The sequence below is a fragment of the Xiphophorus couchianus genome, chromosome 9 (assembly GCF_001444195.1).
Source record: "Xiphophorus couchianus chromosome 9, X_couchianus-1.0, whole genome shotgun sequence".
Taxonomy (NCBI): domain Eukaryota; kingdom Metazoa; phylum Chordata; class Actinopteri; order Cyprinodontiformes; family Poeciliidae; genus Xiphophorus; species Xiphophorus couchianus.
In genome coordinates this window covers 8,490,555-8,507,816 of record NC_040236.1, presented here as the reverse complement: position 1 = coordinate 8,507,816, position 17,262 = coordinate 8,490,555, and the positions used below count along the sequence as shown (strand labels likewise).

At 39.5% G+C, this 17,262-nt stretch overlaps 1 protein-coding gene across 1 annotated transcript in view; it reads left to right on the top strand.

Annotated features, from left to right (window-relative positions):
• Nucleotides 1–526: 526 nt before the first annotated feature.
• The window catches only part of nr5a2 (nuclear receptor subfamily 5, group A, member 2), a 72,475-nt gene continuing 55,739 nt past the window's right edge, over nt 527–17,262 (top strand). Inside the window, exons 1-5 of the mRNA XM_028027873.1 lie at nt 527–581; nt 2,572–2,703; nt 5,538–5,656; nt 8,807–8,948; nt 16,167–16,879. Of these exons, the coding sequence (XP_027883674.1) occupies nt 2,622–2,703; nt 5,538–5,656; nt 8,807–8,948; nt 16,167–16,879 (1,056 nt within the window). The 5' untranslated portion in view covers nt 527–581; nt 2,572–2,621. The remainder of the gene's footprint in view (nt 582–2,571; nt 2,704–5,537; nt 5,657–8,806; nt 8,949–16,166; nt 16,880–17,262) is intronic.

Here is a 17,262-nt window from a genome sequence, read left to right as displayed (position 1 = left end):
TGACATTGACAACCTCAATCTGCAAACTAGAAAACGTCTTTATACAAAATCAAATGCACACATTGATTCCCACATCTTCATGTATGTTTAAGTTTTGATTTTCATGATCCACATATGTCTCTATGTTGCTTACCTTTTGCCACATCTCTCTTTTTCTCCATGCAAGTTAATCATTCTTCTAAAGCTAGCTTGCCATAGAAGTTCTGTGTCATTTTATAACTTGACCTGCACCCCAGCCCACAAAACTGATGACAGCTCCCCCATTAGCAGTTGTCAGAGATTCTCTGACTCTACCCACAAATATTTACAAATAACCTACTTTTATTTTGGTGACATAAATAATTATAAATAATCATGAATAATGACAACAGTAAGGTTGATCTACTGATTATGTTAATGATGTGGTTGTTAGTACTTGCGATATGACAGATTCAGGTCAGTTAAACAGAATCATTAAAGAAATAAGCACTATATACATATATATATACAGTATGTACTGTATATATACTGTATATATATAGCAGAAGGACAGAAAAAAAACTTTCGGGACACCTCGAAGTGTGTTTGCCTCACACATCCAGGTGTCCCGCCAATATATATATTGGAACATATAATTGTTTCATCTTAAATGAGGACACAAATCTTTGGGGTGGAGTATTTAGTTCTCTTTTGGCTTTCTTTAGTGAGGTAGTGAGGTGAGGCCATTTTAGGAAAAGAAAAACATGAAAAGTAAGTAACATCTGGAACATTTTGACTCCACAAAGAGACTGATTTGTGTTTCAGCCCAGCTTAAAATTTAGAAAGAACTTTTTGTTTTTTAGTTAAAAAAAAGAAAGAAAAATTGTAAATTGTATGCATAAAGGAAACTTGTGCTGCTGGGGCACCAAAACGAACTCCAACAAGGGCCCACAGTCTTTTTATATTCAGCCCTGAGAATTTGCACAAATAACAGGTTACAGTTATTTGTGCAACAGGTTGCTTTGTACTTAAAAATCCTGTGATTTTGCAGTTTTATAGACTCTATACCTCTATATGTCGCCTTTCTTCAGATTTCCATTTATTTCTAAAATAGGCTGGCTATTATGGTGTAAAATCCTCTTGATGTTTCCAAAGTAACAGTCTTTTTTTTTCTACTCTCAAGTGCAAATCTGGATGAGCGCACAAGTTCCACGCGTATTTGCGGAGTTGGCCTTATTTTTCGGGCGGGCCTCTTATTTCTGCCAGGTGACTCTACTTGGACGTACCCCTTCAACGGGAAAGCTAAAATACCCAACGTGAGATCTCTGACTGTTATCACTTAAGCTGCTAGTAATAAATCAAATACAAAGATATAACTTGGGGAGCGGAGGTTGCTTTGATTTATACACAAAGGCATCTCAAACTGCAGGCCAATTTTACACACATTTTGTTCTGCAAATCTGCGCAAACAAAGCCAAACACTTACACTGATTTAATTTTTATTTAACACAACACTTGAACACTGTGAACGGAAAACAGCTATAAATTTAATACAACATTCTTTACTGTAAGTTCTTAGGACATTGTAAAATAGATTTTCAGATTAATAAAACAAGACATAGACATCAAAAATAGTAGACATACATATAAAAAGAACGTGCAGAAACAGACGAACGCCTGCTTTTCCCAGCTTGTTTCACACTCCACACCACATACCTTTGCGCTCAGACTCTGCACTCCGTGGGCTAATGGGGAGTCTGCAGTTGCATCACCTTTTTTTTTATTTTCCTTGTCCCCCATCACCCTCACCCCACCTCAATCCATCAATGCAGCTTTTTAAAGTCCATCATTAACGGGATTAAACAGCTGAGATTTCAGAGCGGTGGAACTACGGAGCTTTGAGGCAATACTTCCCGGTCTCCTCGCCTGATTGGGCCGATGAGACGTGATGTCAGATGACCGCATGCGCCTCGGATTGGAGAGACTGGCGTAAACAAAGCCGCGAGGAGGGAGTGGAGGAGGAGGAGGAGGAGGAGGAGGAGGAGGAGGAGGAGGAGGAGGAAGAGGACAGGTCTCCACATCTCCAGACAGTCCGACCAAGACACCGAAGCCGACTTTACGCTTAGGGGAGGGCTGCCCCGCCGGCGCGTGCTTGTCTGCTGAAGGCTCTAACTTACTTTGACAGCCTCGTGTTAATTGGTGACGTGCTGTAAGGAATTCTGGAAGAGATAAAGGCAAACTTGCCGTCGTCCTTCCATCCGGACGTTGCGCAGTTTTTCATTTAGCAGAGAGAAATTTACCAACTTATCGCGCATCTGCCCTTCGTTAAATACTTCAAAGGGGGAAGCATCATTGTAGGTTCCCTTCTCTTAGACGCAGATAGTTAAAGTAAATGAGTGAAGCTGAGTAACAGCGATCGGGTATCTGAGTATATGAGTGTTTCGATCACGTTTAGAGAAAGTCTGAGTGGTCTGGATCAGGCTGAAAGCATGGTCCAATAATTTGGAAGACGGAGGGAGAAGGCGGGAGACACAGAAAGTAAGAAACAGAACAGGACAGAAACAAAAAAAGACTTTCGGGACACTTCGAAGTGTGTTTGCCTCACACATCCAGGTGTCCCGCCGAGCGGTGCGCGGTCTCCAGCTCGGGCCGGGAGCGCTGACATGCTGCCCAAAGTCGAGACTGACTCTTTGGGACTCACTCGATCGTATGGGGAACAGGGGCACATGCCAAGGAACTTGCAAGGTAAGAATAGTCACTCCGCCGATTGTCTATAGATGTAACTGCTCCATAATGAGGTGTCCACTTTTGAGCAGCGCATCTGGCTGAAGTTCTCAGCGCGGTAAAGTAAAAACTTTGGTGCTAAGTTATTTGCGTTACTTTTACACGGATGGCTTCTGCCGCTTTCATGAAGCTTGTGCCATAAAAGTGTTTAATGGCTGGATGTATTTACTTGACGGATTGAAAATGGGTTTCCATAAACTTTAATAATTTATTTATATTATTATTTTTATTTGTTACCTTGCAACCCATGATATGTATTTAGATGCAAATTTAAATGCAATTCTTTACGTTTTTGCTAGTGAACAATTATCACGATCAACTGTCAATTAACCAAACATTAAAAAACGCTCACAAACCTGAAAGGCAGGAAACCCGTACGTAAGCGTTTATCTTGTTTCTATTTCTGAGATTTTGTTATTAGACTACCGGACTACATCTTAATGCCATAAAATGACAATTGTCAAGATCATGTGTCATTTGTAAACAAAATATATCCAAGAGTCAGACAGACATTTACTACCCCCAGAAGATAAGTTAAGAGTCCAGAATCATCATCTTATTTTGACGAGTTGATCCAAAGTTTTCTTGTCCTTGTAAAAATGTGAGAAATAAAACGAAACTATGTTCTCAAATATGCAGTCTCCTAATGTCTTCACTTAACTTGTTTTAAAATAATATATATATAACTAAATTGTTTAAATTCGAAAGTCGGTGGAGGTTTTGATTTGGTACATAATAAAATGACATTTTACTTTTAAACACATGAATAAAAAACATACCATTATTTTCCTATTTGAGAAGCAGAATTAATGATCTGATTTTAAAAAGCATCTTTGATGCTATAACGTTTCTTGGAATCGACATAATTATGCATATTTCCCTCGGGCTTACATTAATTTTATTTTCTTGATCTTCCCGCGAAACAGACTACACTCGCAGCAGCGGAAAAAAAAAAGAGACTCACTCATTGTCAAAGATAAACACGTGTAACCTGCATATTCCACACGTCATTCCACTGCAATATAAGCGGGAAATCAATTAGTCCGCTTTGGTTTTATGACATAGTGATAAGGCTCATAGAAGGAGTGGTTTGTTTGGGGGGTTATTATCTGATTTGGCGAAAAAAAACAAAACGAGGTAACGTGAGTGGAAATATATTTTTGTCATTATTCTGTTTTGATTGGATTTATGAACAGGTGGCCTTCTAGTACTTGTTAAAAAAAAACATACCGCTTTGTTGAATTAAATCCTTAAAAAGCAAACGCTGTTTCCCTTTTATTTAAATGACTATTCGATAACTTACCTGGTTAAGCTAAAAAAAATACATATGTATTTGCAGCGTGAAGTTTTAACTGCTATAATCATTTTCTGTTTCATGAGTTTGATGCAGATCACAATTGCAACCGCTGTTGTCGTAAAATTTCTTATCTTTATTCAGTTTTGCAGCACCTACCGAGCAAACACACAGCCTATAGTAATATTATTTCGTTTATGCGCTTTAGAGCGAAAAATGCTAAAATAAATAAAATAAAAAAGAGGAACAAAGAAAAGAAAAGAAAGAAAAAAATAGAGTTCGGAGGTTAAATCTGCTTTGAGCGTCTGTGAAAAATGGAGTTAAAGAAAACGTCAGCAGTCTGGTAGAACTTGTTGCTTCAACTCGAAAATTCAGCGCCGATCCCAGTAGGGAAACGCGTTAACAAACTACAAATCATGTCTAATTAACGGGTCTCGGAGAGCAGATGAAGAGGATTTTTTTAAGTGAATGGGGCACTAATATGTGTAGGGGTGTGTGTGTGTGCGTGCGTGTGTGTATGTGTGTGAAGGCCACGGAAAAGGCGTCTGTGGCTGACAAAATATTTCCACTTTTACAGCCGCATCCACCGAGGTTTTCCTGTTTGATCTTGGCTGCTTTGCTTTTTTATGATAAGTACCATAAAATGCTTTAAACTGTTGTAAATGTGTGCTTGGCTGTTTGCTCACACACAGATACTCATGCACATGAAAGTATTTCCAAAACTGAAATCAGAGCAATGACAAATAAGATCAGCTTTTAAAAATCGTTTGACGTCTTGTATTTTCTTTTTTTAATGAGCGACATTTGTGAAAATAAATTGGGACATTTTACGCGCCCCTGTTTTGTTTTTAATTCCGTCCTTTCCAGATTAACAATAATGACTTTTATTTTTCTAATACCAAATAAAATTTATATTTAAGAACTTGTTCAGAAAACATAAAATATCGCTGCTACTTTTTCACAACTTTAAAGCAGATTTAAATCCACATGAACTGGCCTTTGGCGCTAGCGCTGATTCTTAGAGAAGAAAAAAAATGTTGGTTTTAGATGTTTTTTCTAATCGCCCGCAAAGATAAGGGCTTCTCTGTGTGTTTTCATTTGTCTGTGGGCGGTAACATTTTCTCATCCAATCCTCAAGTCTAATATCTCTCCATTTCCCCCAGCGATTTCACGACTTAGACGCATGCATATTTATGAGGCTGACTTTCCTGCACTTTTTTTTTCCTATTTTATTTTTTTGGCTGTAAGACGAGTGAGGAGTAAGAGGGAGACATGGTTGCGTCCCTCCACACACTCCAGAATCGACCCTTCATAATGTCTGGGGGCACGATTTAAAGCTTCAGAAGAGGAACTGAAGTTTCACAAAATCCCATTCAGTTGCGACGCGGAGTCCCTCCGCGGTTCACCTTGATGGATGAGAGCGGGCTTTTGGGGGGGAAAGAGCGCTCAACACTGAAATAGACTTCAGTCTGCGTGTGTGTCTCCGTGTGTCCTCTTGCAGCCCCCCAGTTAAAAATGATGGACTACTCCTATGACGAAGACCTGGACGAGATGTGTCCCGTGTGCGGGGACAAGGTTTCCGGGTATCACTATGGACTCCTGACCTGCGAAAGCTGCAAGGTGGGTGCCCCGTAAGGCGAGAAAATGTTTAGATTTTTCTGCACTGTAACGTCAAATATAATTTGAGTTTGTACAGTGCCGTGTGCCATGCCTAAAACAGTTTAGTACCGTTTTGTTAGGAAGGTTAAAGCTGCTTAAAACTGTATAGCAGCATTAACATCCAGTCTTGTCAGCATTAGGTTGTCAAGTTTATGCTTGTGTGACATGGGCAATTTAGCATCCAAGCAAACTTTTAGTGTTTAGTCAATTTTTTAAAATATATATGACCCTTTTCTGTTAAAGTAATTTTTCACTCTTAAAGTTTTGTTGTATGCTATACAGTTACATTCTCTCCAAAAAAAATATATAACAGAAGAACACACTCTAACTTCCTTATCAAAATTGGGTGAAACAAATTCTTAAATAGCAATGATGCAGGAGACAATTACATGATCAATGTATCTGTCTTTTTTGCCATTTTTTGCAACCAGATAGATAGACAGTAGTTCAAAAATAGAGATGATCAATTACTGTCCCCATTTCTCAAAACACAGTGGGATAGCCCTTAAACTTATAGACCAGAACAGACCAGCTCCAAGCACAATCACTTTGTTCTTTAACAGTGCTTATGCGCTCCCTTTTGACTGGACATGGATTCACAATAGAAAACTCTTTTGGAGTGTAACAAACAGGGAAGTTTTTTTATTTTTTCAAGTTTCAAACCTTGTCCTAATAGAATGGTGCCCTGGGTAGTGAGCAACATAACCCATATCAAAATCTGAAATGGCATAGATCGCAAAATATGTGGGAGGGTTGCAACACTTGAGGCACAATGTACTCTAGTGATGTTGCTGTTTGAGAAAGCTTCTGTCTAAAATTCTCGTCACAGTTTCATTAGAAGATCATCCGCTTTGCCTGAGCTACTTGTTTCCGTATGACAAGACAGGAGTAAAATAAAAGGTACCATGCTGTTAAACTTGAACTCTGTCAACAACTTATTTGTCCTTCTCTTCCTCAACACAGAGCAAATAAGCGTTGACTTTTTTTTTCCAGTTCAGTAAAGCTGTCAGTGCAAAATTAAGCCAAGATAAATGTCTCCACATTAACGCTCTTCAGCGTAAAATTGCTGCTCTCAGTATTGATGCTGCAGTGCACATTTCTTGCCTATGTGGTCATTATTCAAAGCAGATGTTATAGATTTGATCCCATAGTTTGACCTTGAGATGCTGAATATTTGCTTGAAAGGAGACGTCAGTGGCATCTCTGGTGCTCCTCAGCCTCTGTGCAGCCAATCTGCATGTTTCTCGGCTGACTTTAAACATGCTGATGTTTTGTGTGTGTGTGTGTTTGCACATGTGGGGCTGCGTGCGTGTGTGTGTGTGTGTTCTGGATCCAGATGAAGAGATGCTTTATAGAATGCTGCATATCCTTGGTGAAACATTAATGATATTGATAATTACCCAAAGCCTGTCATTGATTATCTCTAAAATGTAGCAGTTTGTATGATCATCAGGGCTGGGCTGATAAATCAGCCTGCTGACACATTACAGGTTCATTCTGCCATTAAATATATGCGAGCAGAGATTCAAGCTGATCCATGTTAGATCCATCTTCATTTCACTGGAAGCGACTTCCAGGTTGATCAGTGTAAAAATCAATGACGAGATTTAATCACATTATTTTATTTTTAACTAACCTCCCTATCATCCTATGTATGCTGAAAGTCATGTAGAGCATGATTGTTATTAGGACCTAATAATTAGATTTATACTTTGAGCGTTTGATGTGCTACAGAAGAAACATATCTGATGCACATCATGAACAATAGAACAGTTGCATTTGCAGATGTCAAATGTGCCTATAGACACACACAGGCCTACACACACATCAGCTGTCATTGAAGTGCAAAGATCATTTCTGTTCATGTGCTTCACCTCGGTAAGATAAACATGTTGTTGCGTCAAACTTTCTGGAATAATAACATGAGATCTTCTTTTAAGTTCCAACAGAACAACAACAACCTCTGAGTCCTAAAATATAGTCGCTCCATGCGGCTTGCTTATGGATCAGAAACATAGACTCAGTCACTGTGCACGTAGGGGAACAGTGTTTCCCAAATACTACAATAAAGTTATTTTATACTTTTGCCTTTGTTTAAGTCATATTGCATTGCAGTGTAAATGGAATAAAAGCTGTTTCTATCGATCATGCAAAAGATAAACAACAATTTAAGTCTTGGCTTGCTGTGCATCTGGAAAGAGCAGTTTTCAGTAAGAAGTTGCAAACTTAACCCATAAAAAGCGTTTTGGAATCAGGTTGAGTTCTTGTACATGAATGCTAAGAAGAAAGCATTGCTGAAGCACAAATACTAAAGTAGGGAGTCAATTTTCCAGAATCCAAACCTCTGCCCTTTTTTCCCTGTGTTTGGTCAGGTCAGGCAATGCAGATTGTCAATTAAATATGTGTTTGGTGAGATATTGACAGCAGCACCTTCTTTTTTATTTTATTTTAAAGAGCAGGTTTAAGGATTCTCCTCCTAGGTTATGGATCTAGAATACGTTAATACCACCTTCCTGTGTTTGATTTTCACTGCAGCTGCCAATAATAAATTCTGTGTATGAATGTCTATAATCCCGGAACTTTAAATTATGTATCTAATTTATTGGATTTTTTTTGCTCTCTTGTGTCCTGGCCATATTATTCAATAATTAAGTATAGGGTTGAAAGAATTACTTAATTCCTGGAGTTTTTGTGTGAAAAGAGAATATTGAAAGTGAGTAGCCAAATATTTTATGAAGTAGTCTAAAATGCAGTGAAGCTTTGGAAAACAAATCAAAACAGCTAAACAAAAGTTTATGTGCTGCTCATCAATTAAAATCCAAGTCATTATGAAATAAAGAAATTTATTTCATAACGACACATTTAGTGTCACATTTAGTGTGACACACTAACCATAAATGAACCTGAAATAGCTTGTGGAAACGCAAAAACTGAAGCATCGCACAAATTGTAGAATATCTTTAAAAACTCCCCTCTGTGTTTGTGTGTGTGTGTGTGTGCATGTATCCAATAAGGCTGTCCCTCTCCATCTGTCTGGGAGTGTGAATGGGCCAATTACTATCGCATTGCAGGGGTCAAGCAGGTTGACGTCTTAATTGGTTCTCTCCACAGGGCTTCTTCAAGCGCACCGTCCAGAACAACAAGCGCTACACGTGTATAGAGAACCAGAGCTGCCAGATTGACAAAACCCAGAGAAAGCGCTGTCCGTACTGCCGCTTCCAAAAGTGCCTCACGGTCGGCATGAAGCTAGAAGGTATGATGAATTTTTTTCAGTGCTCTGCTCTTTGGTTTATTGCAGAGTGACTGAAAATGGCAAGTTTTCTACTGAATTTTGGCTCCTGCATTTAGATTTGTCTTGTCCCTGAACATGAGGTTATGTACAAGCTCATGTTCGTATCGTTTTTGTATCGTAGTACAAGCTCTGCTGAGCAGTACCTGCAGGTGCTGAGGGTAAATGTTTGGTGATAGATGTGCAGCTGTTGCTTTAGAAGGAAAGGGTTCTTATATCCGGGGAGTTTTCAAATTTGCTTCAGAAAAAATGGCTATACAGAAAAATAAGAACACAGTTTTTGAGATGTGATTTTTTGTTTGTTTTTTTTTCAGTAAAAGTGTGGACGTGAAAATATTCAATTACATGCTTTCCACAAATCATCACATAGCCTCTTAAGTTCATAGGAGTTTTATGAATAACTTACATCAGATTCAGTTCATTCCAGATGTCTGTTGTAGACACATTTCAATATTAATAAACAAAGATCTGACACAATGCATCTAGTTGAGGAAAAAGGCAGCTTCCATGAATTCTCAGCTGAGCATAGAAGGCAGGCGTTTTCATTTCTTAATTTTTATTTACCTGAAACTCAAAGGGAATGTATGCTTGTATTATTATTTTGCATGAAGGCAGCTTTCTAAACACTGAATAATTAGTTGGTGCTCAGAGATAAAGCAAAAATACTACATAAAGACTCTGTTTGGACAGCAGTATTTTCTCTAATGTATTTATTTCTTGCAAAGATAAAAATGTGCTTTTTTATTAGATGATATCCATCATTACTTCTTGGCATGGAGTAACAGGTCAGAGATAGTTGGGGGCAAATGATGGGCGGGGAGGGTTGTCTGGTTGTAAGTGTAAAGAGAAATATAAAATATTATAGTTAGAATTTTGTTCTTTTGGTTAAATGGCGAGGCCTCGGTTCATCTCAGAAATTAGGATTTACTCCACACATTAGTTTGGAAACTGTATTTGGAAATCAGTCACATTTGAAAAGTCTGTCTTCACTTTAGTGGAATGTAAAACAATGTAAAGCCTAAACATCTGATTGTAATTTACTTTTTTTCTTGAAATTACTGTAATTGCATTTACATTTACAGCAAAACTAAAGGATAAAACAACAAAAAGGAAAAAAAAAACAGAAACAAAGCAAAAATCTTGAGGCGTCTCCATCTACCTGCCATTATGGTTTCATTAACAGCTATTAACTGTGAACGGCCTTTGGGCAGAAAGTCCCGGACGGTCATTTGAAAGCTAACAGGGGCGCGAGACGGGATAGGAGGGGGTGGTTGTGTTTGATTTGTTTTGCCGGCGGTAACTTTCCGCTCGTAGGCAAGAAGAGGCCCTGCAGCGCTCTGTCAGGTGCCAGAAGCTCCAGTGGGCAACTCCTGCCACATCCAGTAAAGACCTCCCACACAGAAGAGCTGACACCCTTTAACACACACACACACACCCCGGCACGCACTCACACAACTGCACAGGCACACGCATACAGCTCTGCCTCCTAAACACATACATAAATTCATGACAGGAAAGTTGTTCAGATGGCCACAGGCAGCAGGAAGTAGTTGTCTTTTAATCTAAAAAAAGAAAATGATCTCAGCCATGTGCTGCGTTACGGCGCATGATGGCCTTCAGAAACATGTAAATTTTGGAGATAAACCAGAGACCAAATTTAAAGAAAATTTGACAGTTGCCTCCAAGTGCCACTTTTTTAGTTTACTTTCTTGTGTAACACTTTTTGGTGGTGTGTTTTTTTTTAATTGTTGAGCCTTTGTTACCACCAGTGAGGCAGTTTGTTCACTTTTAGAAAAAAGGGGGAAAAACATGTTGAAGTGTCTGAGACAGTGCAATAACTCTCCATCCAAATTTGTCATTGCACCTTGTGCAATAAAAAGAGCTCAGTTAGCAAATTAACATCAATTTGCTAAAGTTAAAATTAGCAAATTAATATCAATAACCAGCAGTTCAGACTGAGAGTACAAGCTTACTCACAGAAATCTTTGGTATTAATACCACCTGCAAACCTGAACAGATTGGTCAATGAGAACTCTTAAGAGTTAGGCAGGTTCCTTTTCTTTTCAAGAGAGATGTGCTTTAACATTACAAAACTGATGACATTCTTTGAGACAAAAAAACAAATCCAATTTATGTTTCTGTATACAAAAGTGAGTGAAAGAATTTTGGATGCTGAGGTGTGCCATTATTTTGGTGAAAGTGTTGTTTTAGTTTAAGTAAGGTGGCTGAGTGACAAGATATTACAAACGTATGGTTTATTGTTGTCTTTTAATATTTGTTGCATATGTGAGTTGGTAAACTTGCATATATCCCAATAAAATAAACAGAATGTCATTATATTATCTCAGTTGGAGTAAAAACAAAAGCAGTAAAGTAGGAACTTTGATCTAAATGTTTATTAGTTTAACAACAATAAGTACGGTAAGTCTAGATTAGGTGTGAACAATGCTGTCAGATCTTATAAAACTTTTCTTCAAAACTGTTTTTAGTAAATATAACTAAAACAGTAAAGGATGGTAAGTCTTTATGTGACTGATTTTGAGTGAAAGAATCCAATCCATCCACATGCTGCAAGCACACTCTCTTCTTGGTATGCTGTTTGCATCTCCCGCCTGCATTGTCCCCCTGAAAAAACAAGATTTGATTCATTAGAACATCACTCACCGCAGCCAGTGAAGCGTGCTATATTTGAACAGCTCCCACTGGCATGATTGTCTTTTTGCTTGCTAATAGTTGTCTTGTATCATATGCTTCACTGAGCTGCCTAATATTTCCTTCACTTGTGTATCATTTTAAAGGCAGAACATAACATTAATATCTTGATCCCTACATAAATTTGTTATTTCAGATATGATGCTCTCACAGAGACTCCCTTTCTCCTTTCACGTCGTTTTTGTGCATGCAGTTAATTGTTCATAAAATTTTAATTGATTGATTACTACAAATTCAAAACCTCTGAAGAGCCACTTAGTTGAAATTAGCACCACTGGCTGAGTGTTTGTATATTCCCTGCTGCATCTCTCCCCTGCTCCCTCCACTTTTTATTTCCTCCCCGTCTCCATCTTTCCAGCTCTGATTTGTCTTCCATCAGCCTCTCAGTACCTGTGGTGGGAAAGCCGGGGAGCTGTCCCATTACTTATGCATAGGTATCATAGGTATTCATGTGTGTGCATGGGATAGGGCGCATCCAGAGCAGGGGCCGGGGCCCCGACATGACAAACAGGGTGTCAGCAAGGCTCCGCGGGACCCATTAATATGCCGGCAGCCGACAGGGATCCTCACCTACGCACGCTTAATATTCCTGTATATTAAACAACCATAAATCAGAGGATATAAGCACTGAGGGCTGTGTGTAAGAAAGGAGTTCAGTATTTGTTAGTGTCTGTGTATAGGGGTGTTCTTGGAAATGTTACATTACTAAAAAATGAATGTTCTCTGTGTCTCTGCTTGTTTGTACAAGTTTGAGGCACACAGGGAACAGCGGACATTTTTGGAGAATAGGAGGAGTTGTGTCAGATTGGAAATTTATGAATTTTATGTTCCCCAGTCTGTGCATTGGTGCTGTCAGACAACATCTCACAGTATATGATGTCCTTAACCATACAAACCTAAAGCCCCACTATTAACCTCCTGTGTCAGTAGCTTTTCACTGGTTTAAGCATAGTAAAAGTTATATTTCCCCTATCTTCTAATGGGAACAAACATCACATTTTATGCAAGTAATTAATCCTATTCACAAATTTAATTGTTTTAAAAATGATTTTTTTGTGTGTGTTTGGTTTTCATAACAATATTTCAGTTTCATCTCTGTGTCTCGTGCCTTTATGCTGTGGTTATTTACTGAAGGAATCTAAATATTTCTGTTGACTTTGTTTGAAAGTCTGTTTGTGGCTGTTTTTGTCCAGCTGATCACTCAGTTCAGAGCAAGCTTCAGGCATAAGAGAAATAAGCTGCTGCTTAAAGTTTTAGTCCAGCAGGGAGATAAAGATACCAACACTGTTTACAGGCATAAAAAAATTATATTTGTAGTTTTGTTTATTAGGAATAAGCCTCTTTACAATTTTCTTTCCAAGGTTTCAGAATACTGAATTCAAAAGAATTACAATTCCTTTAAAAAATTCATTGGTAATAGTTTATTTGTAAGTCATAATTTAAAGCCGGAAGTACAATTATATATGCTGCTTATAATAGTGTCTTTGGTAAGGGTCCTAAAAATTTTGAGCTAGCCCTGGCCATAAAACATAAATTCACCCTTTTCTTGGCAAACAGCAATCTAACCTTGAAAGCAAAGGCAACACCACCGAAACGGTTAATGCAGAAAGTTTTATATTGATAAACTAAAATCTTTATTGTTCTCATTTCTGTTGGGTATAGGGATCATATGAATTCATTCTCATCAGAAGCTACATTGTTGCAGTGTCCCAACACTTGTCATATTGCCACCTTGTTCAGACATGCACATTTCTCTCTGCCTCCTTATGCATGTGTGCACTCTACCCCTCTCCCCTCCCCCTCCAAATTAATCCATGTTACATGAATGCAAATCACCTTGTTTAATTAGAGACAAAAATGTGTGCACGTTTGTGTGCCCCAGTATGCATGTGTATGTAGTTGTAAGATGCCCCCCCACCACCGCTACCACTACCAACTCTGGTATTCATGATGCGCTGTGGGTCCCTTGGTCCGAGGCAGGCGAGAAAAGCAGTCAGGGCCTAATTTTGTTTTCCCAGTAGGGCCAACTATTAGTTTCTCAGCTCATTAATTACGCTGTTGTGGAGAATCATTAATAGTTAAAGTTACCCTACAATAATGTATAATGGATACATTTGACTGGAATCCCAATTTCTTCTTCTTTTTTTTTTTGATGTGAGAGCAATTTTTCAGTGGTCATGATCATTTGTGAGTCTAGTTGAATGGACATTGTGAGGATGCATGTGGGGAAGTGGCTGTTGGAGTGTGAGTAAATCACTGCATTTAAACCACCAGAGTCTCTTCAAGGTGGTGGACCGTCTGGCACGCTCCCATCTCTCTGATGAGGAACAGTGTGTGATGTTTTCCATGTAAGCCACTTTGTGTTTGGGTGTCAAATCTATACATAAGTGTGTGTGTGTGGGGGTGGGGGGGGGGGCGTGCAGGCGGGTGTGTGTGTGTGGCTGCCCTCTCGGCGGTGCTTGCTCAGATCAGTGACAGGCACATTTTGTGAAAGAGGTCATTAAAATCCCTCCCAAGGCAGCTTGGTGTGTAGGCGTGAATGTGTGTGTGGGTATGCGTATATGTCTTTGTACGGGTGTCTGCCCATCTTTCGCCCCTGAACTTAAGTCCCGCTCCACGCCTTCTCCACACCCCCACTTCACTTTCCCTCTTCTGTTCTTTCATTCATCTGTCAAAGCATCAGGCATCTCAGTGGACCTAAGATTTCTTGCTGCAGTATTTGACTTGTCCTTGTGTATGAAAAGGTCAAACATATTTGGGCTTAATAATATATTTGCCTGCATTTTGATGCATTTAAAAAGATGGAAGCCGTTTCCAAAATCATGATGATATGGGTCTAATATTTGTGAATATTAGCACTGAAAAGTCTAGTGCATATTTTACCCTTTTTATGCTACATTAAGTCCCAGACGTCTGTTGGCTTTTTGCACGCTGGGCCCTGCAAAACCTTGTCAGAATAAGATGTAATTAAGTATGAATAATTAACACCAGTGCCCCCCGACTGAGAGATAGTAGAGCAGCTTCCCTGTGGCAGCAGTCGGTCAGATCACACACGCACCTCATTGCAGTCCACTGTGTGCCCAGTTTGTTCATTAGAAATACCCACAGCTCACACTCGTTGTGATCCTCACCACAGGATCCCTGTGCTGAGGGGTAGGGGGGGGCAACGGGGGAGCATCGTGGGTGCGTTTGTTTCATCAGAAAATAAGAACCCCAATTGAATTATTGTCAGACTGATCATGTCTTTGGTCTTTATAAAGAAGTCCTTGCTAATTGACACAGACATTTTAAAAGCTTTTAGGGATTGCATAATCAGAAAAGTAGATTTTTGTCAGAGTTTATAATACTAACTAACTTCTGAGAGGGAGCCCAGACACCCTTCACCACAAAAAAAAAAAAAAAAAATAGAACTTCTTGTACTATGATCCTTCTGTCATTGGGTTCATACAAGTTTAAAATTCTGGTCAATGAGTAACATCACTATCACTTTGGTCTGTGGGCTTTAGCAGTCGACTGATAAACGTCAAGTGTAGTTGTTATGCGTAACCCTTTGCCATACAGAAAACTGATGGTAAACACCACCCCTAAAATGTTTTGCGTTTGTACCAATGTTTAAACATTGGGATGTAATCAGACATTGACATCACAAGACAAGTTTTGGTGGAAGAGAAAGAGGCTAGAGGAAATTTTAGAAAGATTTTTGGAAAACTCTAGAATCCCCCATATTTTACTCTGACAGAGGAAATGGTTCATAAATCTAAAGCAGGCTTTCAAAGAAACTCTATTCAGTTTATAATTGATCATTTTGAACATTTTCAAACAGATGTTCAAATGATCAAACTGTTAAATAGTTCTGTTATATGGAGGCTAATTTTAATAGCTTTCACTTGGTTTATAAATTGAAGCCACAGGCTGACAGCAACTGAATCACTCTTCTCAAGATAGTCTGCTTTTGAGGAGAAATATTGTGCTGTTTGATCCAGATCACATCATGTGAACATACACGGTTTGGCATAATGCCATGACCACCAGAGGCCCTCTCACAGGTTTATGGCTATGCAGCCCCTTAACTGATGTTGGATTAGAATAAACAAGCCAAACTTCACTCCTCATGTGCATCATTTTACCCTGACATCAGTTCACCACTGTTCAATCATTGATGATACTATATATACAAACTACGAACAAATGCCATAAACAGGTGATAATCAGTGTTATTTCCTTATAATTATAATCTAAACTCTTGCACCTTTTCTTCTCAATCTTTGCTCCTTCCTTTGATACAAGTTAATGTTGTATGGTGAATGAATTTATTCTAGGTGCATCATTTGGTTTTTAATATGAATGTATCACAAGTAAAAGTATGAAAATTTGCTTTGTCTTTCAGAAATGCCATCAAGAGTGAGTATATTGAACATACGTTTGAACTAACTGTCTGCTTTTCTCCTCTTTATCATGTCTTCCTCTCAGCTGTGCGAGCAGACCGCATGCGTGGCGGTCGTAACAAGTTTGGCCCAATGTACAAACGTGACCGTGCCCTGAAGCAGCAAAAGAAGGCGCTGATCCGAGCAAATGGCCTTAAGATTGAGGCCATGAGCCAGGTGATGCAAGCTGTACCCACTGACCTCACTATCTCCTCAGCCATTCAGAACATCCACTCGGCAGCATCCAAAGGCCTTCCACTGAGCCACCATGCTGGTCACCACGCCAGTCACCACCACCACCACCATCATCACCATCACGCCACAGCTTTGCCTCCTACAGACTACGATCGTAGCCCTTTTGTTACTTCTCCTGTCAGTATGGCGATGCCGCCACACGCGGGCAGCCTGCAGGGCTACCAGGCGGCCTACGGACACTTCCAGGGCACACGCACCATCAAGTCTGAGTATCCAGACCCATACACCAGCTCTCCAGAGTCCATCATGGGCTACGCTTACGTTGATGCCTACCAGTCAGGCTCTCCAACCACCTTCCCCCATCTGATAGTAGAGCTACTAAAATGTGAACCCGATGAACTACAGGTTCAGGCAAAGATCCTGGCCTATCTACAGCAGGAGCAGGCCAGCCGAGGCAAGCACGAGAAGCTCAACACATTTGGGCTGATGTGCAAGATGGCCGACCAAACACTCTTCTCTATTGTGGAGTGGGCCCGCAGCAGCATTTTCTTTCGTGAACTTAAGGTAAGTGTGAGTGATCTACTGCAGTGATGCTGTTATTTGGGTTATAAGGACATGATCAAAATATAGGCATTTACTTTTTAATGTTAAACTCCTATCTGCTTTACACAAATAAGAGCCATGAGTTCAATGGGCAATGATCAACGAAACTACATTTTGCTTCAGTGCTAAGCCTTTTACCACATTTCCAAGCATGGGATTTAACTCTGCTCATATACATCATTTGTTCTGTTCCTTATGTTCAACAGCACCTAATATCCTTTCTATCCTGGTTTTCAACATTAATGTTGAGTGTACAAGGCTGTGGGCTGTGAGCCAGAATTTGCTCATTGCTGGCACTGCTCTCTGTCCTGTAGTGCCTAATCAAAATTCACCAGCCAGTTGTT